Source organism: Rhea pennata, chromosome 30, assembly GCF_028389875.1.
Source record: "Rhea pennata isolate bPtePen1 chromosome 30, bPtePen1.pri, whole genome shotgun sequence".
Taxonomy (NCBI): domain Eukaryota; kingdom Metazoa; phylum Chordata; class Aves; order Rheiformes; family Rheidae; genus Rhea; species Rhea pennata.
Window position 1 is genome coordinate 825,474 of NC_084692.1, and position 24,558 is coordinate 850,031.

Here is a 24,558-nt window from a genome sequence, read left to right on the forward strand (position 1 = left end):
AGCACATTTGTGCCCCTGTTACTATTTCCTTGTTGCTTGTGGTGATAGGACCTCTGTTCCTTACTCAGGTAGCTGTCTCCTCCTCCTTTGCCTATAAAGGTTTCTCATTGGCTAGTGTTAACGTATCTGATGATTTCTGACTTGTACTTGTGCTCCTTGGTACTGTGTAGCCAATCTGTTTTGACTAGAATGCTTTGCAAGTCTTCCCAAACTGAGAATGCATTGTTAGAGGCAAAGACTGTAAAGGTGTTTTATGTATAAAGAATGTGACACAGCTCATGTTCGACTTGCCATTGCTGTCTTGCTTGCTGGATTATCCTTTGATGAAGGACCTTCATACTAGAACCTCTTATGTCTATGGAGTCAGTGGTGCCCATGTTATCTTGTGACCCAGAAGGAATACTTCCCCTTGTGACTTTCAGTAGATTTGCTCTCTTCAGCAATTGTCTCAGCACGAGAAGCTCCTTCAATATTGATAAGCTTTTGTTCTGTGACTACAAAAGTTTAAATGTGGCTTATACATTTGTTGTGTAAAGACACATCCAAGCACTGTGCCTGCTGCTGGCCTATCAGGTTGTTGAAGAAATTCTCAATACTTTGGGGTTAGTTAAGTACATACGCTTTTATTTAGTATTGCACTATAGGAGAGAGCATATGCTGGCAACGGTCACAATAACCCTCACCAATGTGGTCTCTGCATGCTGACAGCAACAAGACCTTTTATGTACATTCATACTTAGTCAGGAAACTTCTGATCAATCAGAGGTACTGTACTTTCCTCATGCCTCAAGGCTGGTTGAATCCTGTTTTGATGGTGACTCTGCTTACAGTTTGTCTATGAAGGAAAGTGCTAGAACAGTAAGAAATACCCATTACTCAGCTAAGATAATAGACCTCAGTCTTTTAAACCCCAAAACAGTAAATGCGCCTTGAATACACCACATAGTCCTGTGTATTTACACAAATTGCCACAAAGTACTCAGGAAGGAGTGACCTCGCAACCATGTATCTGACCCAACTGTCTGTTATTGGCCTACAGAAGTAGCCTCATAAACATGTACTCAAGCCATGTGCCTGCTTATGATGTATCCAATATTCAGGAAGAAGTGACATCATAACGAACATCCAAGTCATGTGCCTCTGCTGGCTTATGAGGTACGCTGGAAACAGTGACATAATGAATAGCTAAACCATGTGCTTGCTGCTGGTCTATCATGTACTCAGGCAGCATGGCCATAAAACCACATATCCCAGCTACATGCCAACACCCGGCCTTTCAGTACTCTGGCAACAGGCAACAGTGACCTCACACTCAATATCCAATCCATGTACCTGATGCTGGCCTATGAGGTACTCAGGCAGCGGTGTCCTTGCAAGCAACATCCAAGCCATGTACCTACTGCTGGCTTTTCAGGTCTCATACAGAAGTAACCTCACAACGACATATCCCAGCCGTGTGCTTGTAGCTGTCTTGTGAGTATTCAGGTAGCACTGACTTCACAATCTACATCCAAGCTGCGTGCCATGTCTGCATGACGTGACCCATGTTTGCAAAGACAGCTGGAGCAGCCCCTGCAGCCCCATCCCTCAGAGCAGGTTTGGGGCTGGAGCTGGCACAGTGGCTACTAGCTGTGACACTACCTGGGGCACTGAACCCAGAAATGAATCACCATCTTCCTGGTTTGGGCAAAGCTGCAGAGAGAGCATGGCACAGACTGCTGAGTCCATGTGGACTATAGTTTGTGCGCTTGGAGGCAAGACTTTGATCTCCTGATCAGTGCCTGGAAGGGAATAATGGGCTCTGGGGCTCCTGAGAGTCATGGGAGTCTGAAGACCTGGGCTTCCCTGTCTGCTGTCAGAGGAGTGAAATGTTTCAGCTCCCTCTTCCAAGCCAAGGCACCCACAGCAGGGCTGGCTGAGAAGGGCTAGCCTGCACTTATGGGATGGGACTCGTGACTATGGCAGAGAGACATCTGGCACAGTGGGGCTGCAGTAAGGTCAGGGGTTGTTTCCTTCTCTTCCTGACACTGTGTGTCCCAGGGGCAGTCCCAGCTGCATGGTCCGCATGGCATGGGGGCAGTCGGACACTTGCATCTTGGGTACTGGGGCACACACAGCGTACAAGATGCCCAAAGATTCCAGTCCCCGCACTGTGGTATGAGGAGCAAAAGACCCATTTCCATGCCATGATCTGCCCTGTCCAATTAAGGTGAGTCCCAGTACAGTGAACATGATGTCTGAAGTGGAGCCATCCCTCGTATCACTGAATCACAGAATCATTAAGGTTGGAAAGGACCTCTGGAGATCATCTAGTCCAACCCCCCTGCTCAAGCAGAGTCACCTAGAGCATGTTAGACAGGATTGCATCCAGGCAGGTTTTGAATGTCTCCAGAGAAGGAGAATGCACAATCTCTCTGGGCAACCTGTTCCAGTGCTCTGTCACTCTCACAGGAAAGAAATTCCTCCTCATATTCAGGCAGAACTTCCTGTGGTTCAGTTTTTACCTATTGCCTCTTGTCCTTTTGCATGGTACTACTAAAAAGAGTTTGTCCCCATCCCCTTGACACACTCCATTCAGGTACTTGTAGACATTGATAAGATCCCCCCTCAGTCTTCTTTTCTCCAGGCTAAACAGGCCCAGCTCTCACAGCCATTCCTCAGAGGGCAGATGCTGCAGCCCTCTGGTCATTCTTGTAGCCCTATGCTGGACTCTCTCCAGGAGCTCACATCTCTCTCATACTGGGGAGCCCAGAACTGGACACAATACTTGAGATGAGGCCTCACCAGGGCTGAGTAGAGAGGCAGGATGACCTCCCTTGACCTGCTGGCAGCACTCTTCCTAATGCACCCCAGGATACCATTGGCCTTCCTGGCAACAAGGACACATTGCTGTTTTATGGTCAGTTTGTCATCCACCAGCACTCCCAGGTCCTTCTCTGCAGAGGTGAATTCCAGCAGCTCAGCCCCCAGCTTGTAATGGTGCTGTATCCATACTACATGATACTTGACAGGAATGGTCCATGTTGTAACTTTCCAGTGCCTAGAACAATACCGCTGTGTTAAGCGGAATACAAATAAGTAACTAACAAGGTCTTGGAAATCTGTGAGAAAGAACAGCAGTTGGTTACATACAGCTACAGAAGACACAGAATCACCATGAGAAGCAGTCAACACGAAGGTCAGAAGTTGAAGAGTAATGAAATAGCAACCCCTAAAGTCAATGTGGCCCCCGAAATAAGTCTGCATGTGTGCGCAGTGTCATAGCCCAGTTATGCAACTGGGGTGGAGTTGGGCTAGACTCCCTGCATTTGCTGGCCCCATGTGTCGGGACTCCCACCTACCATGAATAACCATAAATATCGGAAATTTTCCAATGGAGAGTGAGGCTGCTACACAACAGAGGACCACGTTGCCTCCTTGGGGACACCAGAACAGATTGTGCCTGCTGACTCTCTCTCTCATCATGCAGATGATTGGGACAAGCATTGGACTGGTCCTTCTCGAGATTACCATTGGGTTGATCTGTTTGTAAGTATCTACTAATAAACTGCTTGCTACTGAAGAGTATTTGTGTGTGTGTGTGTGTGAGTTTGTGCTGGCTTGCCAAACAGGATGTTTGGCCCCCGGGAATCTAACTAGAACAGGTGCATGGAACTATTACTCCCTAGGGGCAGGACTGCACTTGCCCTTGTTGAACCTCCTGAGGTTCCTCTCTGCCCAGCTCTCCAGCCTATCCAGGTCTCTATGAATGGCAGCACAGCCCTCAGTTGTATCAGCCACTCCTCACAGCTTGGTATCATCAGCAAACCTGCTGAGGCTGCACTCTGTCCCTTCGTCCAGGCCATGGATGAATAAGATGAACAGGATGGGACCCAGTACTGAGCCCTGGGAGATGCCACTAGCCACAGGCCTCCAACTAGACTCTGCGTCACTGATGACAACCCTCTGAGCTCTGCCTTTCAGCCAGTTCTCAATCCACCCCACTGTCCACTCATCCCACCCACACTTCTTGAACTTGCTGAGGAGGATGTTATGGAAGACAGTGTCCAAAGCCTTGCTGAAGTCAAGGTAGACAACATCCACTGCTCTCCCCTCATCTACTCAGCAACTCATTCCATCGTAGAAGGCTGTCAGATTGGTTAAGCAGGATTTCCCGTTGCTGAATCCATGCTGACTACTCCTGATCACCTTATTTTCCTCCATATGCCTGGAAATGACATCCAGAATGAGCTGTTACATCACCTTACCAGGGATGGAGGTGAGGCTGACCTGGGTCCTTTTTGAAGACTGGAGTGACATCGGCTTTTTTCCAGTCCTCAGGCACCTCTCCAGTTCTCCAGGACCTTTCAAAGATGACAGAGAGCGGCCTGGCAACAACACCTGCCAGCTCCCTCAGGACCCGTGGGTGCATCCGATCTGGGCCCATGGATTTGGGGATGTCAGGTTTGCCCAGAAGATCCTATCCTTCTCAACCAAAGGAAAGTCTTCCCTTCCCCAGACTTTCTCCCTTACATCCAGGCTCCGGGATTCTTGAGGGCTGCCCTTAGCAGTAAAGACTGAAGCAAAGAAAGCATTCAGTAATTCTGCCTTCTCTGGATCCTTTGTCACCAGGGCCCCCACTACATTCAGTAGTTGGCCCACATTTTCTCCAGTCCTGCTCTTGCTTCTGATGTATTTGAAGAAGCCCTTCTTGTTGTCCTTAACATCCCTTGCCAGACTTAATTCCAGCTGAGGCTTTGAGGCTTAGCCTTCCTCATCACATCTCTACATGCTCTGAAAGCATTCTTGTAAGTAGTCCGTCCCCTCTTCCACATTATATGTACTTTCTTCTTCTGTTGGAGTTGAACATCTTCAGGAACAGCACTGGAGAAGTTCATTGGAAAGCTGGGCTGTGTCAGATGGGAGATGATTCCTGATAATGTCTAAAAAGGTGCCTACTGCTTTGATTGGCTCCTCCTGCATCTGGGCCAGCACCTGCAGATATATATTGCCCTCCTGTCTTTGTTGTCCCCAGTGAGTCCCCTGGAGCTGTGGCAGCGAGTGGGGTGCATTAGGGCAGTACTGGCAGGGCAAGAGACTGCAGATGGAGGCAGAGTAACTCCTCATCCCTCAGGTGCTGTGGCTGCTCTTCGGGGTGTACCTCTGCAGGGGTAAGTGCCTGCTTCCTTGGCCATAGCCACAGGACAAACTGGCACCAGTGAGGTCACTGGGACCCCTCTGGAAATGGGCTTTCGTCCCAGATACCAGTGAGACAAAGGGCAGAATGTGCTCCAGTCCATCCACTCTATGTCTTTTTGGAGATGCTCTCGGTGCATGAAAAGTGTTTGTGGTTCCAGACTCCTGTGTTTTTGGTAGTGGGTGCCTAGGTGTGTTTATAAACACCTCATTCTTAGGCATCCTTTGGGGATCCCCTGTTCCCCCAGTGCTGTGTCCCTGGAGCTGGCTGTGGGTCAGATGGCAACTGCAGTGCTCCTTGATCCCTAGGGCACAGCCAATCCCTGGGTGCCCAGGAGGATTTCTCTGATGTTCACTGCCCTGGGGCCAGAGTGAACCCAACCTGAGGAGGGGCAGTTTTTGCCCCACAGAGAGGGTGGGACCAGGGCACCTGCCCACACAGCCCAGTAGAGAGTCGTCCTTCCTGGGGACCCTGGCCAAGGACAGAGGCTGGGCTCATGCCCATAGGTGAGGAGGGAATGTAGTTTGAGAGGAATCAACTCAGTGTTCCCTCAGTAAATGGAAAGTGATGTGGCAGGTGGGTGGGTCTGGGTAGTGCCCTGGGCAGATGGTGGGCAGAGGGCTGGGAGCTCTGGAGGGAGCAGAAGTATGCGGGGAGGCTTAGGAGTTCCGGGCTGCTCATGGGGCACCAGGCTGGGGAGTAGAAGTGCCCTGGGCAGAACTGGGCAGAGTGTTCATGTGTTCATGAGCAGGATGCAGTGGGCTGCTGGGGTGGAAGGAGCTGCCAAGGGCTACAGGGTGCGCATGTCCCAGCAGAGTCAGAGCTGGGCATCCCCAACCTAGGCCAGTGCAGCCCACAGGAAGAGGAGATATACCTTGACACTGCCCCAAGACAGCCCAGAGGGGAGAGGGCTCAAACCCTGGTGCCTGGGACTTGGCCCTAGGCAGGGGCCACTCAGGGTCAGTGCTCTCCTAACTGGTCCCATGTCTGTGTTTGAAGGTGTTGCAGGTGAGACTGGAGGATGGAGGCAGGCATTGTGCTGGGAGAGCAGAGGTGAAACGCCTGGGCCGGTGGGAGATAGTATGTGGTTATGGCTGGGGCATGGAAGATGCTGATGTAGTTTGTAAGCAGCTGGGCTGTAGATTGGCTCTCAAAGTCCCTTGGTATGGACATTCTGGGCCAGAATTGACCCCTTTTGGCTGAGCTCTCTTGACTGTCGAGGCACCTAGACTGCCGTTTGAGTGCATTCATGCTGGGTGGAGTAAACATTACTGCAGTCATTATGGTGGTGCTGAAGTGATTTGCTCAGGTAAGGAGTGAGCCAATTCCTCACCTTTGGGGTCAGAGGCGGAATCAGGGATTAACAGGGCTGTGCCCTGAAGAAGAAATATGTGGGAACCAGTGCAGGACATGGCTACTACTCTCACTGCCAAGCTGGGATTGTTGCTGCTGCCATTCCTGGGGAAAGCCCTGGGTGAGCCCACCCTGGAATACACAGATGCTATTGGTCTTAGGGGGATCAGCCACCCTAAGGTGGTGCCTCAGACTGGGAGATGAATTCCCCACCCTACCTTGCATGGTCTTTTGATCTCCATTGATCTCCCCTTCTGCCAGAACCTGGCTGGGAGTGCTGAGGGTCCCCATGTCCCAAACATCGAGGCTGACTTGCTCAGCAGCCCACGTCTGTGAAAAGGCACAAAATGGCAGTGGCCCCTTTGGGTCTTTCCCGTCATAGGCTGGAGTGCCTTGGCTGAACGAAAGGTATTTCAGAGGGGAGAAGAGCAGGGCCTGGGGCAGAGGAGAAGGGCAGTAGGCATCACCTTGCACCCCATGCCTTGAACTGTTCCACGAGGACCAGCCCCATGCAGGCTTGGGGCTCGGCAGCTGCAGGACCACTGACTGCTTCCTCCCATGTCATTGTATACTCAGGCTGGCCCTGCTGGGTCCCCGGGGCTGACACAGCCCCACGGGAACACAGTCTGTCTAGGCAGTGCTGACCCACTATCTAGCTGCCCCTGCCAGACCCTAGCTCCCCACGCTGCCCCATGCCACAGGGCTTTGCCAGCACTTACTGGCCCTCCTCTGCCTCTGATTTTGCAGTGAGCACTGGTGTCAGCCCAGGTCTGCATATGTGTCTCTGGCTCTGCTACCTGGTCACTGACCTGCAATGTGCATCACTGGTAGCAAGCTGTGGCCTTGCGTGGGGACACCCCTCCCTGGGCACATGTCAGGGGGGCAGCTGACCCAGAAACCAATCCAATTACAATTGCACCATTTCTGTGCTTAAGTCTCTGTTCACAGACACCTATTTCCTCCTGGGGAAACCCTAGCTTCCCATGGAGGGATTCAAAGGGCTTTACTTGCTCGGACAGACCATTTTGCCTTGTGAGAGATGAGGACTGAGGCAGGGCAGGAGCAACTGCCTCCCCAGGGCAGGTGGTTCAGGCTCTGAGGGCCGCTGCCAGGCCTGAGTTCCTCTATGCTCCACCTGCAGTACAGGCACAGCAAGAGGCTGCAGGACACAGCTTCTCTGACTGTGGCTGTGAAGGACTCTCCACTCCCTGCTGCCAGCACACAGCCCCATCCCAGACCTGCAGAAAATCACACAGATCCTGATCCCACTGCCTGCAAGGGGCTTCCCTGAGTGTGGCCAGCATGAGAAATACCTGGGGCTAAGCTATGCAGTGGGGCTGAGATTTGCCCTTGATTCTTGTCAGCATAAACCTCAAATTCATTCTGTCTTTTCAGAAAGCCCCCCCTCTCTCTGCTTCCTGCTGAGAACACAAGCTCCTCATCCCCAATCCAGAGGGATGCAGAGGGGCAGAGATGTCCAGGCTCTCCCCTGGGTGTCTCAGCAGGGGCCCATCTGAGTGCAAAGACAAGAGCAGGGCTTGTGCTCATCTCATCCATCACCCAGACTATTTCGTAGGCTGCCACTTCCTCTTGCTGGAGATGCTCCACATGCACTTTTAAGGACATACCTGGTGGCTCTGGGATTTGCCCTGACTTCTCTTTCCCATCTCTTTCCCATCTCTTTCCTGTCTTGATATGGCTCACCAGTGTTTAGTGACTGCAGAAACAATACATCCCTTGGAAAATGCACATCCTTGAGATCTTTCCTGTGAGCTGGATACAGATGACTGAACACTAGGATGTCCAAGGGCATTAGAAATGGGAGACACATAGCAGGGTGCCAGGCTCCCTTATGTCTCAGAGTGTCAAGGTCATTTCCCCTCTCTCCAAGCAGGGCCCTTGGGATTGCTGCAGCTGGTGGACCGAAGGAACCATTCTGACAGGCAAGTGGAGATAGCCCTGCATGGGGCATGAGGCAGAGTCCTGGATGATTGGTGGGACATCAGTGATGCCAGTGTGCTGTGCCAGCATCTCCAGTGCGGAGGGGCAGAGTGAGCCTACAACCTGCTGAAACCTGGGCGAGGGATGGGTCTTGTGGGCTTGAAAAGGGTCCAGTGTGTGGGGAAGGAGACTCACCTGACCCTCTGCAACACCTCCCTGCCTGGTGCAGTGTTGGCAGGACCTGCTGAGGACATGGGAGTTGTTTGCTTGGGTGAGTTGCTCTGACAGTTCCTGACATGCTGTGGTCCCCAGGGCTGTGAACTCCTGACAGCCAGGACTTCTGGCTGCAGGGAGCCAGCAGGTCTGGCTGGTAAACAGCACAGAGCACTGTACCAGCAGACGGGAGATCTACTACCAAGGAACCTGGGGGACCATCTGTGATGACTCCTGGGACATGTCCAACATCACTGTTGTTTGCCACCATCTGGGCTGTGGGGTGACTGTGGAGGCAGTTGGCTCTACTCATTATGGGGAAGGCTCTGGGTAAATCTGGCTGGATGATGTGAACTGGTCCGGGAATTAAGCTGCTCTCTGGGACTCTCCTGCTGGAGCATGGGGGCACCACGACTGCACAAACAAAAAGGACACAGGAGTTCTCTGCTCAGATCTGTGCCAGAAGTAGTGGTGGGAGCCTGGTGCCTGGGGATGTAGGGATAAAGGGAGAGCAGAGCAAGGCTGGGACTGTCTCTGGCTGCCCTGAGCCCCTTTCCTGCCCCTTTCCTGGGAACAGCCATGCACAGTCTCCTTTGGACCTCCTCAGGCTTGTGGGAAGAGCACAGCCATTCCTAGGGGTTAGAGAGGACAGCGCTACTGCATCTCAGGGGCTGCTCTCTTCTCCCTTGCAGAAATGGTGACTTGTCAGTAGTGCCCTCTGCCTAAGTCCTGGGGTGTCCAGAAGAGTCTCTGCTTCTCAGAGTAACTATACCTGTGCTTGACTGCTGCAGGCTACCTTAGAGGATGGTCAGGGATGGCTGCAGTTTCTCTTTCCACACCCTAGAACCAGCTTGTTCTCACCATTTGTGCCTTTCCTTCCAGAGTTCACGGCCCTGAGGCTGGAGAACAGTGACAGCTGCTCTGGCACCTGCAGATTTTCTACAATGGGACATGGGGGAGTGTTTCCTCCAACTTGATGACTCCTGACACTATGTCTCTGGTCAGACATGAAGGGTCCATCAAAACAGTCCAGCAGTACGTTAGAGTATCTGGCCCCATATGTTGAGTGTGGGAAGAGGAACAGCTCCTTCTAGGTAGTGCCCCTTTGCTCCCTGGGATCCGCAGTCATGTGATGACCAAAAAGAAGAGACCCACATGACATGCAGTGGCAATGCTGGACACAACCTGGGTGGAAAGGCTCACTCAGGCTTTCTGTTCAGCAAGGTGCAATGCAGAGAAAGACCTTAGAGTGGCTTTTACTTTCCATTTCTGACCATTCTGCTATCAGCGACATGAGCAAGACTTCAGCTCTCAGTCACACATATCCATCAGCAATAGCTGCCCTGAGTTCCTCACATGCCCAAGGAGGGGCAGAGGCACCTGCAGGCGGGGTGTCCTCCATCTCACCTTGGACACCTCTCGGAGATGCCTGTTGCTCTCTATTTTCTGTAGACACAACAAGAACAGTCAACGGGGCAAGTCCCTGGACTCTGGGACTTGTGCAGCTGCAAGGAATGCAGGGCTTGACTGGGGCTTGCTGGCCTTGTCCAGCTCCTGTGCTGCAGGAGAGCTGAGCTGTGCTGGCCCTGTCAGGGTCTGCCCTGCCCACCTTCCCCTTCCCAGGGACATGACTGTGCTCTGCCTGGCTCTCTCTTGTGCACTGCTCTCTGCCAGGGACATGCATGGTGTCCCCAGGCACGGGAGCAGGGACAGGTGAACCTAGGAGTTCCTAGGAGTTCCTAGCTCCTCAGGGAGCTAGGGCTCAGGGATCACCACTGACGCCAGAACCTGGAGCCTTCCAGCTGGCACAGCCTCCTTCCTCCCCATTCCCAACCTGTCTCTCCCTGTGGGAAATGCAGGGTTGGAGGCTGAGCCCTAGTGGGAGCAGAAGAGTTTCCTGTGGGGACTGAGGTTGTGTTTCCAGCACCTATGTTCATTACTCATCTCCTTGAGGTCTTGCTCTTTCCACAGTGAGGGCAGAGAAAAGCAGGCCAGGGGAAGTTCAGGAAGAAGATGGTGGTCCTGGAGCACTCCGAGCTGGCAGCGTGTCTAAGGAGCTGGTGCCAGGCTGCAGGGTGGCCTTGCAGCTCAGGGGTTCAAGCACTGGCCCCTTAACCAGGAACTGGGAGCACATGGATGCAGGATCCTGGTTTCCTTGTCCCATCAGCATCGTGTAGGAGTTGCTGCCGTGAGCTCAGCTGCAGCCCAGGGCTGTGCTGAAGCCAGCATAAAAGCTGTCTTCCTGAGGGCTGGGGCTGCCAGCTCTGCTTGGTTCAACAGCTCCTCTGCTGTGGGGTGCGCACCCACTTGTCCAGCCCCAGGGCTTCACCAGTGCCTGTCAAGACCCTCAGGGTGACATGAGGCCGGGCTTAGCCCCCACCAAAGGACACACTGTCCCCAAGGGCTGGCACAAGGACCCCTCGGTGCTCTGCACACTGGTGAGAGGTGCAGAAGTGATTCACCAGTGACTGTCCCAGCTGTCACCTGCTACCCAGCTCCTGCGGAGGGGAGAGGAGCTGGGGTGGCTGGGGATCCTGTTGCTCCCTGCACATCTCCCCAGGGGTGAAAATACCCTCACCTGGGGCTAGAGGATGAAACACATGCTGGAGGTACAGCTGGCAAGGAGGGGCCACAGGACAAGCACTTTGCTCTTCTCCACTGCTCCAGGGTGAGTCAGAGCCCAGCAGCAGGGCTGCGACCAGCATGACCCGCCCCAATCACAGGCTGGTCTGGGCAGGAGAGGATCACAGTCATGAGGCAGGCTGGAGGTGGGGTGGGATGCACTCAGTACCCGAGGTCACAGCTGACAGGGCTTTGGCATGGATGTCTCTGTGGTGGCATTAGCCAGCCCAGCCAGTCCATCCACAGAGCCTGAGGAAGATGTGTCCCGGGGATTGGTGGGACCATTCCCTTTAACAGGCTCTGCTCCCACTCACACACACAGACATGGGCCATAGATGGACAAAGAGTGACAAAATGAAGACATGGCCCTGTTCCATCACCAGGATGATGTCTTTCAGATCCCCAGGAGATTACTGGTCCCAACACCAGGCCCACAGCCAAATCTCTCACCTTGACTGTGGAAATGGCATACCTGCTCAGAAGCTCCACACAGAGCCCACAGTAGGAGTGGAGGGGCACTGTGTGAGTGCTTGGGTCCATAGCCAGAGGTGATGGATCAAAATGATGTGTTTGCTTCACAAATGTTCACAGTGTGTTTGTTTTTTAAAATCTAATTCACTGTGATCTTTTACTTAGAGTAATGCTCATGTGGGCAGTTGAAACCTCTTTAACAGATTAGCTGTCTGCTCTCTGGCTTTTGACAGGTGTCCTTGCAACAGCATCTTTAGCTGGCCTGGGTCAGATTCCATGAATGGAGTTGCTCAGTGGGTGCTTGTAATCCAGCTGGCCCACGGTCATCTGTGACAACTCCAGACGATGCATGATTCATTTCTGTTGATATAGGACTACAGCAGACAAATTTAAACATCACTCATGTATTACAGGTAGAATTTAAATTCCAAAGATCTTGCTACAGTGCAAAAGAAGTGACATCATCATCCCACCGTGTCCCCCTGTATAAGCCTCTCCCCTCCCCCTGAGCTCATATCTCCATGGAGAAGGTTTTCTCATCTGTTTCATGACCTCACAGTGCTTGCCTGTCTGCTGTCCAGTCAGATCGCTGTAATAGAAGTGACCTCACAAACAAGCTCCCATCCATGCTACATTTCCTGGCCTCTACCTCTCCCCACTTCAGAAGCTCTCCTGGGGGCTTTCTCCTCCCCTTGATGAACTCCACCCACTTGCCTGTCTGCAGCTCGTCAAACAGGAAATAGTCATAGAGGTGCTCTCACAGTCGCAGGGAATGCTCTTTTCCACTCCCATGAAATGACCGGGGAAACCCAGAGGGAAAAGGGAAAATTCCCCTCCCCACACCAGACAGGAGCGTGCAGGACTGTTTAGTTCAGTGCTTGCCCAGAAACAAGACACATATTGTTCGAACTTCCACCTGCTGGTCAGCCCTGATGCTCAAAAACAAAACTAGAAGTCCAGAAGCACCTGTTATAGACAGATTTGTTTTATGCAAAGTTGAAAATACAAAATGGCAACAACAGTGCGGCATAGAAGTGGCCAAGAAGTTACAGCAATGCACTGCTGACCTATTCTACCCCATGTACGTGAGCTCAAACCTGATCCTCATTAAAGATTCTCCTGTTTCTGGCTCAAGAGCAACCCTGAAGGAATCTTTTGGGGCAGTGGTAGTCCTACAGTAACTATCCCTACAGACAAGCATTTACAAGCTCATTCTTAAAGCTGGCACGATAATGACCTTGCTTGCAAGGACAGCCCCTTCCTCTCTCCTCTCCTCTCACTTGTGCTCAGTCACAGCAAAAGGCAAACTGATCCAGAGCCGCATCCCTGGGGAGCTGACCCTAGAACAAAAGATCATCTGGTGGTTAGGATGTGCATGTTGCTGTGGGATGTTTTGTCTGGACCATGTGAGATGGCCAGAGAAGCTGCAGAGCACCATGGAGGATGCATGTGTGCCCTGTGGAACTTGAGCTGAGGTGAGCTGTGCCATCCCACAGGAGAGACAGGCCACGAAGGCGAGGTGGTGGAGTTGCTCTTCATGTGAAAGAGCAACTGGAATGTATTGAGCTCTGCTTAGGCGGGGAGGAGGATGAGGCAGTTGAGAGCTTATGGGTAAAGATCAAAGGGCAGGCTAGCATTGGGGACACTGTTGAGGGTGTCTACTACAGGCCGCCTGACCAGGAAGAGAAAGTTGATGAGGCCTTCTATAGACAGCTGGAAGTAGCCTCATGATCACAGGCCCTGACTCTCATGGGGGACTTCAACCACCCTGACATCTGCTGGAGGGACTACACAGCAAGGCACGAACAGTCCAGGAGGCTCCTGCAATGCATTGATGATAACTTCTTGTTGCAAATGGTGGAGGAGCCTGTCAGGAAGGGTGTCCTGCTGGACCTTGTCCTTACCAACAGAGAGGGACTGGTTAGAGATGTGAAGGTTGGGGACGGCCTTGGCTGCAGCGACCATGAGATGGTGGAGTTCAGGATCCTGCAGGAAAGAAGTAAGGCAACCAGCAGGATTGCAGGAAGTCTCCTGGACTTCAGGAGAGCGGACTTTGGGCTCTTCAGAGAACTACTTGGTGGAGTCTCATGGGTTAAGGCCCTAGAAAGAAGGGGGGTCCAGGAGAGCTGGCTAGTATTCAAGCATCACTTCCTCCAAGCTCAAGAGCGATGCATCCCTATGAGTAAGAAGTTCACCAAAGGGGCAGGAGACCTGCATGGGTGAGCAAGGAGCTCTTGGCCAAACTTAGAGAGAAGAAGAAACTAAACAGAGTGTGGAAGAGGGGAAGGGCTACTTGGGAGAATTATGGGAATGCAGAGTCATTTCATTTCATCAGAATCACAAAGTCAGAGTATGTAGAGATGCTGCGGGGAAGGCTAAGGCCCTGTTGGAATTGAGTCTGGCAAGGGATGTTAAGGACAACAAGAAGGGCTTCTTCAAATACATCAGAAGAATGAGCAGGACTGGAGAAAACGTGGGCCAACTACTGAATGTAGTGGGGGCCCTGGTGACAAAGGATCCAGAGAAGGCAGAATTACTGAATGCTTTCTTTGCTTCAGTCTTTACTGCTAAGGGCAGCCCTCAAGAATCCTGGAGCCTGGATTTAAGGGAGAAAGTCTGGGGAAGGGAAGACTTTCCTTTGGTTGAGGAGGATAGGATTACAGACCTTCTGGGCAGGCTAGACATCCACAAATCCATGGGCCCAGCTTCGATGCACCCGCGGGTCCTGAGGGAGCTGGCAGGTGTTGTTGCCAGGCCGCTCTCTGTCATCTTTGAAAGGTCCTGGAGAACTGGAGAGGTGCCTGAGAACTGGAAAAAAGCTGATGTCACTCCAGTCTTCAAGAAGAGCAAGAAGGAAGACCCAGGCAACTATAGGCCAGTCAGCCTCACCTCCATCCCTGGTAAGATGATGGAATAGCTCATTCTGGATGTCATCTCCAGACATATGGAGGAAAATAAGGTGATCAGGAGTAGTCAGCATGGATTCAGCAACGGGAAATCCTGCTTAACCAATCTGACAGCCTTCTATGATGGAATGAGTTGCTGGGTAGATGAGGGGAGAGCAGTGGATGTTGTCTACCTTGACTTCAGCAAGGCTTTGGACACTGTCTTCCATAACATCCTCCTAGATAAGCTCAGGAAGTGTGGGTGGGATGAGTGGACAGTGGGGTGGATTGAGAACTGGCTGAAAGGCAGAGCTCAGAGGGTTGTCATCAGTGACGCAGAGTCTAGTTGGAGGCCTGTGGCTAGTGGCATCTCCCAGGGCTCAGTACTGGGTCCCATCCTGTTCATCTTATTCATCCATGGCCTGGACGAAGGGACAGAGTGCAGCCTCAGCAGGTTTGCTGATGATACCAAGCTGTGAGGAGTGGCTGATACAGCTGAGGGCTGTGCTGCCATTCATAGAGACCTGGATAGGCTGGAGAGCTGGGCAGAGAGGAACCTCAGGAGGTTCAACAAGGGCAAGTGCATGATCCTGCACCTAGGGAAAAATAACCCTGGGTACCAGTACAAGCTGGGGGCTGACCTTCTGGAGAGCAGCTCTGCAAAGAAGGACCTGGGAGTGCTGGTGGATGACAAATTGACCATAAAACAGCAATGTGTCCTTGTTGCCAAGAAGACTAATGGTATCGTTGGGTGCATTAGGAAGAGTGCTGCCAGCAGGTCAAGGGAGCTCATCCTGCCCCTTCTACTCAGCCCTGGTGAGGCCTCATCTTGAGTACTGAGTCCAGTTCTGGGCTCCCCAGGACAAGAGAGACATGGAGCTACTGGAGAGAGTCCAGCGCAGGGCTACGGAGTTGATCAGAGGGCTGGAGCATCTGCCCTATGAGGAACGGCTGTGAGAGCTGGGCCTGTTTTAGCCTGGGGAAGAGAAGACTGAGGGGGGATCTTACCAATACGTGTAAGTACCTGAATGACGTGTGTCAAGGGGATGGGGACAAACTCTTTTCAGCTGTCCCATGCGAAAGAACAGGAGGTAATGGGCAAAAACTGAACCACACGAAGTTCCGCCTGAGTGTGAAGGGGAATGCTCTGGGTGACCCTTCTTGAGCGGGGTGGGGGGTGGGATATTAGACTGGATGATCTCCAGAGGTCCTTTCCATCCTTACCAATTCTGTGATTCTGTGATTGATAAAGGTCATTGTTAAAGATGATAAAAAGCATATTCAAGATAAACTCCTGAGGTATGCCAGTGTCATAGTTGTAGTTCTCCCAAGTGATTATGAGTATTTTCTGAGCTTGACCATCCTGATGTTGTTTTTTTTTTCTGTTTTTATACACATGCGGTTGTCCAGCCATCCAGCCCATAAGTTCCTAAGTCAGATACAAGACTGTGGTTGGAAACCATGTCAAATGTCTTGCTAAAGTCAAGGTTAATGACTTCCGGTGCTCTTCCTCCTTCACAAATCCAGTCTTTGGCTTAAGGAAGACAACCAGGTCAGGCAGGCAGGCCAGGCAGGCAGGACTCAACCTTTGCCACTCCATGCTGACTGTGCGCAGTCACCTTCTTCATCCGCCCAGATATATCTTCCAGGATGACTTACTCCAAGATTTTCCTAGGCACCACTGTGAGGTTGATTCATATCATCCTTGCAGTCTTTTTTGAAGAAGGATGCAAAATTTGCTTTCCTCCACTCATCACAGTTCCCCCTAATCTCCAAGCATTATAAAGACAATAGACATAGATGGAGGTGGAGGGGGCGGCACTGGAGTGAAAGTATAGGAAGAGTCTCAGCATTAGCAGCTGGAGCGGGGATCACCGGTCACAGTGTCCATGTGCCTGGGCATCAGCTCCTGGGGGTGTGTAGAGTGTTCATATTTCTCTCTAACCTGTTCTCCGTGTGTGTGTGTGTCTGTAATTTGCTAGAAAACTTCAAGTTGTACTAGCTAGCAGGGAGGATGCTCATATAGTGGGTAAGTGGCTCATGGTCTGGGCAGGGATATCAGATGCGCAGAGAAGCTGTGCTCATATTCCAGGGAGCTATGAGTGTGCCTGTGCTTGTGAACATGAAAGTTGAGGGGGGGATGTGCTTTCATTAGTGAACTTCAGTCTTTACTTGCCAGAGAGGAGGAAGGCAACTTGGCCATTGGTGCTTATGTTTGATATGAGTTTTGATGATGCTACACATGAGTATTGCTGAAGGCAGCACTGTGTCTGTGCCCATCTGTGTAGCTACCCATGTCAGTGTCTTGTGTGCGTCTGTGTGTCTCTGTGCGTGTGCACGCACGCACCTGTCTGTGCGTTTCTGTGTCTCTGGGATACATGCTCAGTTTTGCTTCTGGTGGAACCTGCAGAAGGGAGGGCAGCAGCTTCATTCTTTGGCCTGGGACAGAGAAACCTTCGGGTCCCTAGGCACATCAGACTGGCCTCCAGCATCTGGGTAGGAAGAATGCCTGGCTCCCAGAGCCACTGGAGATGGTGGCTGTATAACATCCCTGACAGTCCCCTTTTCCTTCTGTTTTCCAATACTTGTTTCTCCCCAAAGCACCTTGATCAGTCCCTTTCCCTACCTTTCATTCCTCCTCTAAACATCCCATAGTAAGTCTTTTGTAAATCCATAATGCTTTTCCCTGTGTCCCATAATGTGTCCCATACTACCAGAGGTAGTAAACCTCCTCTCATGATGGTAAGATGCTCTGGAGAGCCTTTCTGTTGACCCATCAGGTTGATTTCATACCTGGACAATGAGACTGACTACTCACCTGTGACATTTCTGGGAAAAACAGGTGAGGGTGTTCATTTCTCCACTTGGCTTATTCACGTTCTCCCATTTCTCATTGTTTCTCTGTGCTCCCTCATGTGTGTGGAGATGAGCCTTTCACCACATAACTCAGATGAAGGGTCATCAGGATGTCTCTAGGCCAATCTCCTGCTCAAAGATAAGGTGAGGTTGTAAAAGGACTTCATCAAGTCTTATTCTTATGAAAGATGAAGACGGCATGACCTCTCTGGACAACCTCTTGAGAGATCTCTTGTTTCAATTTATGCCCATTGCCGTTCACAGAATCACAGAATGGTTGAGGTTGGAAGGGGGCTCCAGAGATCATCTAGTCCGACCTCCCTGCTCAAGCACTGTCACCTGAAGCATGTTGCACAGGATTGTGTCCAGGTAAGTTTTGAATATCTCCAGAGGAGATTCCACAACCTCTATGGGTAACCTGTTCCAGTGCTCTGTCACTCACATAGTAAAGAAATTTTTCCTTGTAGTCAGGAAAACTGTGTTTCAGTTTGTGCCCTGTCTTGTCCTGTTGCTGGACACCGCTGAGAAGAGTCTGGCCCCATCCCCTTGGCACCCTCCCTTCAGGTACTTACGCACATTGATAGGATCCCCCTTAGTCTTCTCTTCTCCAGGCTGAAGAGGCCTGGCTCTCACAGCCATTCCTCAGAGGGCAGATGCTCCAGCCCTCTGATCAGCTTTGTAGCCCTATGCTGGACTCTCTCCAGGAGCTCCATGTCTCTCTCGTACTGGGGAGCCCAGAATCGGATGCAGTACTCGAGATGAGGCCTCACTAGGGCTGAGTAGAAGGGGAGGATCACCTCCCTCAACCTGCTGGCAACACTCTTCCTAACACACCCTAGGATACCATTGGCCTACTTTGCCACAAGGGCACATTGCTGGCTTATGGTCAACTTGTCCAACAAGACTTCCAGGTCCTTTTGTGCAGAGCTGCTTTCCAGCAGGTCAGCCCCCAAACTGTTCTGGTGCATGGAGTTATTTCTCCCTAGGTGCCAGAGAAATAACTTGGCTTTGCTGAACTTCATGAGAACTGAACTCTGCCCAGTTCTCCAGGCTGTCCAGGTCTCTCTGAATGGCAGCACAGCCTATGGTATATCAGTTACTGCTCCCAGCTTGGTATCATCTGCAAATCTGCTGAGGAGGTACTCTGTCCCTTCATCCACGTCATTGATATGCAAGTTTAACAACATTGGACCCAGTACTGACCCCTGCGGGACACCACTATCTACAGGCCTCCAACTAGACTCCACATTGCTGCTGACCACCTGTATCCATACTACGTGATACTTGGTGGGAATGGTCTATGTCGTAACTTTCGTATCCGTACTACCTGATACTTGTTGGGAATGGTCCGTGATGTAACCTTTTGGTGTCTAGAACAATACTGCTGTGTTAAGCGGAATACAAATAAGTAATTAACAAAGTCTTGGAAATCTGTGAGAAAGAATAGCAGTTGGTTACATATAGATTCTGTGGCTTCCAGCCACAGAATAACCATGAGAAGCAGTCAACATGAAGGTCAGAAGTTGAAGAGTAATGAAATAGCAGCCCCCAAACTTTGCCTACTGCAAATAACCATAAATATCAGAATTTTTCTAAAGGAGAGTGAGGCTGCTACACAACAGAGGACCACGCTGCCTCCTCGGAGTCGCCCGAAAAGATTGTGCCTGCCGACTCTCTCTCATCATGCAGATGATCAGGACAAGCATTGGAGAGGTCCTTCTCGAGATTACCATCGGGTCGGCCTGTTTGTAAGTATCTACTAATAAACTGCTTGCTACTGAAGAGTGTTTGTGTGTGTGTTTGTGCTGGCCTGCCAAACTCGACGTTTGGCCCCTGAGAATCTAACTGGAACACAACCCTCTGAGCTCTGCCATTCAGCCAGTTCTCAACCCACGTCACTGTTTACTCATTTAACCCACACTTCCTGAACTTACCTATGAGGATGTTATGGGAGACAGTGCCAAAGCCTTGCTGTAGTCAAGGCAGAAAACATCCACTGTCCTCCTCTCATCTACCCAGCCAGTCACTCCAACATAGAAGGTTTTCCTCCCCCTACCATACACCATTGTGAAGATCTTGGCTTTGTCTTCTCAAAAATGTCCCTGTTGCTATTGAAAGGTTGCTTTCAGCAGATTCAGCTGAAGTCTTCCCTTCTTCATGCTGAACAAGGCCCATTCCCTCAGCCTCTTCTCACTGCGTAAAGGCTCAAAATCCCTGACCACTTGGTGGCCCTCCACTGAACTCCACTCTGTTTCTCCCTGTCTTTCCTGGATTGAGGATGCCAAAACTGGAGGCAATATTACAGATGTGGTCTAACAAGTGCCAAGTAGAGAGGAATGATCACTTCTTAATCTGCTGACTGTGGTTCTCTCCATACAGCCCAGGATGCTGTTGGTCTTCCTTGCTGCCAGGGATCACTGCTAGCTCATGTTCAGCTTAGGTCCATCAGCATCCATGGCCTTTCCCACAGAGTTGCCCCCAACCAGCTGTCCACAGCCTAGACCATAGCGAGGGGCTGTTTCTTCCATGGGCAGAACTTTGCATTTGTCATTGTTGAAATTCATATGGTTCCTGCTGTCCCATTCCTCCAGCCTGTTAAGGTCCTTCCAGGAAAGCAGCTATGTCCTTGAGCATACCTACCAGTCCCCCTTCCTTAATATCATTTGGCAATATGATGAGCAAGCACTATGTCACCTCTCACATTGATAAAATTCATTGTTAAAGATGATAAAAAGCACATGTCCCAGAACACACTCCAGACATATGCCACTGTCATAGTCCTCACACATCATAACACTATTTTTTTTTTTGGGGGGGGGGCTTGTTTTGTTTTTATGCATCTGGTTGTCCAGCCATCTAAACCTTAATAGCTAAACTTGGATACAACACTGTTGTTGGAGACCATGTCAGATGCCTTGCTAAAGTCAAGGTAAATGACTTCCGGTGCTCTTCCTCCTTCACAAATCCAGTCTTTGCATCATGGAAGACAATCAAATCAGACAGGCAGGACTCACCCTTTGGTCACTTCATGCTGACTGTTCAAAGTCACCTTCTTCCACTGTCTTTGCCCAGAAATATCTTCCAGGAGGACTCTAAGATTTTCCCAGGCACCACAGTGAGATTGACTGGCTTGTAGTTCCTCAAATAAACCTTACAGTCTTTTTTGAAGATGGATGCAAAATTTGCTTTCCTCCACTCATCACAGTTCCCCCTAATCTCCAAGCATTATAAAGACAATAGACGTAGATGATGGATGCCTTGCAAGGGTGTTTAGCAGTTCTCTTAGCACCCTCTGATTCAGCCCATTGGGCCCTATAGGCCTGGGTGTGTGGAGTTCTCCCTAGTTATCCTTGACTCAACCCTCGAACCCTGCTGCTCATTATTCATCTTCTTGAAACTTTTCACTGATTCACAAGGCCTGGGAGACCCTGCTGGAGTAGGCTGAGGCAAAGAAGTCTACCTCAGCCTTCTCTGCGGCCACTGTCAGTAAGTCACCCATTTAGTCATTTAGTGTTGGGCCCACATTTCCTTTGTCCAGCCTCCAATGTAAAGGTAGAAGCTCTTCTCGTTGCCCTTGACATTCCTTGAAAGCCTCCACTCCAGCTGAGTCTTGACTTTCCTAACACAATCTCTACATGCCAGGGCAGCATTTCTCAATGGCCCCTCTTTCCACCTCCTGCATATGGCCTGTGTATTCTGGAGGTCTGCCGTGGCTTTCCTGCTTAGGCAAGGCATCTTTTTTTCCCCACATGTCCAACCTGAGCCTGCTCAGCTGCAGTTTGCAGTTACTGTCCCTTGTTGTAGTGTCAACCACTACCAAGAAGGCTTGGCCTTTGTTGTCTTTGAAGTGTCCTTCAGGTGGTTACAGGTATAGCAAGAGTGTTTCTTAGCCTCCTCTTTGCAAGACGAAACAAGTCCAAGCCCTTTACAATTTCCTGTTGGATCCTCAAAATGTTTCCCTCATCCCCTCTGGTCTAGAAGGCCCAAAACTAGAATCACTGTTCAAAATATGGCCTTGCCACCTGTGAGTCTGGGGCAGTAGCAACTTCTCCTGATGTGCTCCCCACTACCCTTCTCCAGGCCTTGTTGTGGAGCAGGAAAAGGGAAATCATGAGCATATTGCCAAGTAAGTTTACCTCAGGATCCCCTCCAGTTTTACTGGTTACCTTCATACAGGATAGTTTGGCAAGACTGTCCCAACAGACCCACACTCTCAAATGTCCCTATGGGCTGTCATGCTACAAGCTAGGACACAGATCCTGAGCCTCAGCATCACTTGGTCAGAGCTGTCTTATTATTTATGGGGGTAGCAAAAAAACAGCTCCCCTCCCCAGAAAAAGCACAAAAAAATATTTTGTTTCTCTACAAGAGCACAACAGGACTGCCCAGGAGATCACCATAACCTCTGAAGGATGTCTGTCTCAAGTACTATCAAGGGTGAATGTGCTGCATCTGGAAGGGGCGAGAGCCTCTTCAGTGAATCTGCTTGTGCAGAAAAGCACTAATATGCCTAATCCTCAGCTAGCCTTGTCCTAACCTGGGTAGATGAACTGGACCCTGGAAGTCCCCATGGTGGGACGCTTTGGTGTTTGCTCATAAGTAGACATTCACACCACAGACAGGTCAGTTTAGGTGAGATGATTTGCCCCGCTGCTGTAGACTCTCTGAGAGATAGGATCCTTGAAGGAGTCATCTCTGATCTGATCCTTTGGGCAATTCTCCTGTTCTCCAGCATTTCATGAGGGCATGAAAACCTGGAAGTGGAAGGAGAAGAAGTTTCAAAATGAGAAGGTTTTTATTCCTGTAGACTTTAGATGAGGTTCATGTGCCTGAATCCCCTGAGTCAGAAGTCAAAAGCTTTCAAGGGGCAGATGCTCGTAAGGGAGCCAATTATTTTCTCTTTGCCATATCTCAGACAGTCTGTCAAGTATAATTGGCCCACTGTGTAATGTGCTGTCTTCATCAAAATAGATAAATAAATGAATGAATGAATAAAAAGACTTTGAGCATTCTCCTGAATATTACTTTCTGGACCGCTTTCCCTGGGAGGTTTCAGATTTATAAATTGCTTTTTTTTAATTTATTTTTTATTTATTTTTGAGATGACTAGGCTCATTCTCATAGCAATCAGCAGCCAAAGCCTACACAGACTACAGAAAGCATTTTCAGTTCTCATGGCATGGATTTCAGCTTCTCAGAGCCCACATATAACAGACATAGTTATATTATCAGCAGGAGTGAAAACTTCTTTTTGTTCTAATACCTTGAGGCCTTTCACTCACTGTATCATATGATTGCTCCTTTGCATTTGCCTTACTGTGGCCCATGCAGTAATTCTGTTAGAAAATGAGTTCCTCTGATGTTATGCTATAAACTGGGAATATAGGATCCATCTACTTTCACTCTGTCTATCTCTCCTCAATTTGCCTTGGAACTGAAGAGCTAATCAGGAACTTGGACACAGCTATCTTCAGCAAGTTACCAAAAATAAATAAATGGAGTGCCCTTTGCACAGGTAGGTGCAAAAGCATAGACATAAGAGCAAAAAAATTTCCCTTGCAGATATAAATTTTGGTTGCTTTTTGCATGTATGACTTGGAAATGCTGAAGTAGGAAATGTAGGATGAAAATAATCCATCACATGTTGTGATTTGATGATAATTTTGACTGGTGGTAACGGGGAGATTGAAAGACCTTGGCAAGCAAAAGCCTGCTTATTCCATTTATTAAAAAAAAAAAGCAAAGAACTATAACTAATATCTGTGACTGTGGAATAGGGAGGAATGGAGATGTGAATGATGAGGAAAGACTTTTTTTGAAATGAAGGAATTGAATATTCAAAGAGGCTATGTTGCTCTCTTATTCTCGCCATGACAGAGAACACATTTGGATGGGAAATATCACGGCTGTGACAGAGTTTGTCCTAGTGGGATTTCCAAACAGCTATGAAGTGGAGATCGTCTTCTTTGTCATGTTTCTGCTTGCTTACTTAGTAACAGTCCTGGGAAATGCTCTTATCATTGTACTGGTCTATACAGACTGCCATCTCCATTCTCCCATGTATTACTTCCTCAGTAATTTGTCCTTCACTGAGATCTCCATGACTTTGTCTGTGGTGCCAAAACTGCTGGCAAATATCCTGTCAGAGAAGAAGACCATCTCTTTTGCTGGCTGCTTTAGTCAATTCTACTTTTATTTCTTCCTGGCTGCAACAGAGTTCATCTTTGCCATCATGTCCTACGACCGGTATCTGGCAATATGCGACCCCCTGAGGTATCCCACCATCATGACAGAAAGGGTGTGCAGCAAGCTTGTCATAGGTGCATGGGTAGGTGGCTTGATCTTGATCCTGCCATCAGTGATCCTGAAAGCCAGGCTGCCTTACTGTGGTCCCAACGTCATTGACCATTACTTCTGTGACACGGCACCTCTTCTGCACCTCGCTTGCACAGACATCTGGATTGTTGAACTGAATGATTTTGTGGTGTCCTTTGTTCTGCTCCTTGGCTCCTTGGCATTCACTGTCGTCTCCTATGCCTGGATTATTTTGACCATATTCCGGATCCCATCTGCCCAGGGCAGGCAGAAAGCATTTGCCACCTGTGCTTCTCATTTCATTGCTGTTTCTCTGGGTTTTGGCATCTCCATCTTTGTCTATGTCAGGCCTTCTGAGACAAACTCTATGCACTCCAACAAAATCCTCTCTGTTTTCTCCAGCATTGTGACTCCTCTTTTAAATCCCTTCATATTCAGCCTACGGAATCAGCAGATGAAAGAGGCCTGGAAAAATGCTTTGCACAGCTGCCTGGGAACAGCTAAAGAGTCCAGAAAGCCATGAGAATCATCATGATTTGCAGGAAGTCAGTCCTTGAAGAAATCTCAACAGGACCTCTGCATTCATGATGTCTTTTGACAGACTTTGGGAGGAAGCATCCCATTATGGCCAATGCGGTGGATGAACACATCTCAAACATCAAGTTTACAGCAATACTGTTGTGTCAGACCCTAGTGAAATTCCCCACAGATATATGACAGTGATTA

The 24,558-nt window shown here is 50.0% G+C and overlaps 1 protein-coding gene across 1 annotated transcript; it reads left to right on the forward strand.

The window, feature by feature from the left end:
- Positions 1-23,407: 23,407 nt before the first annotated feature.
- LOC134152298 (olfactory receptor 6M1-like) lies at positions 23,408-24,355 on the forward strand. The gene has a single exon (XM_062597558.1). It carries the CDS (start codon positions 23,408-23,410, stop codon positions 24,353-24,355), a length of 948 nt encoding a protein of 315 aa, XP_062453542.1.
- Positions 24,356-24,558: the final 203 nt, after the last annotated feature.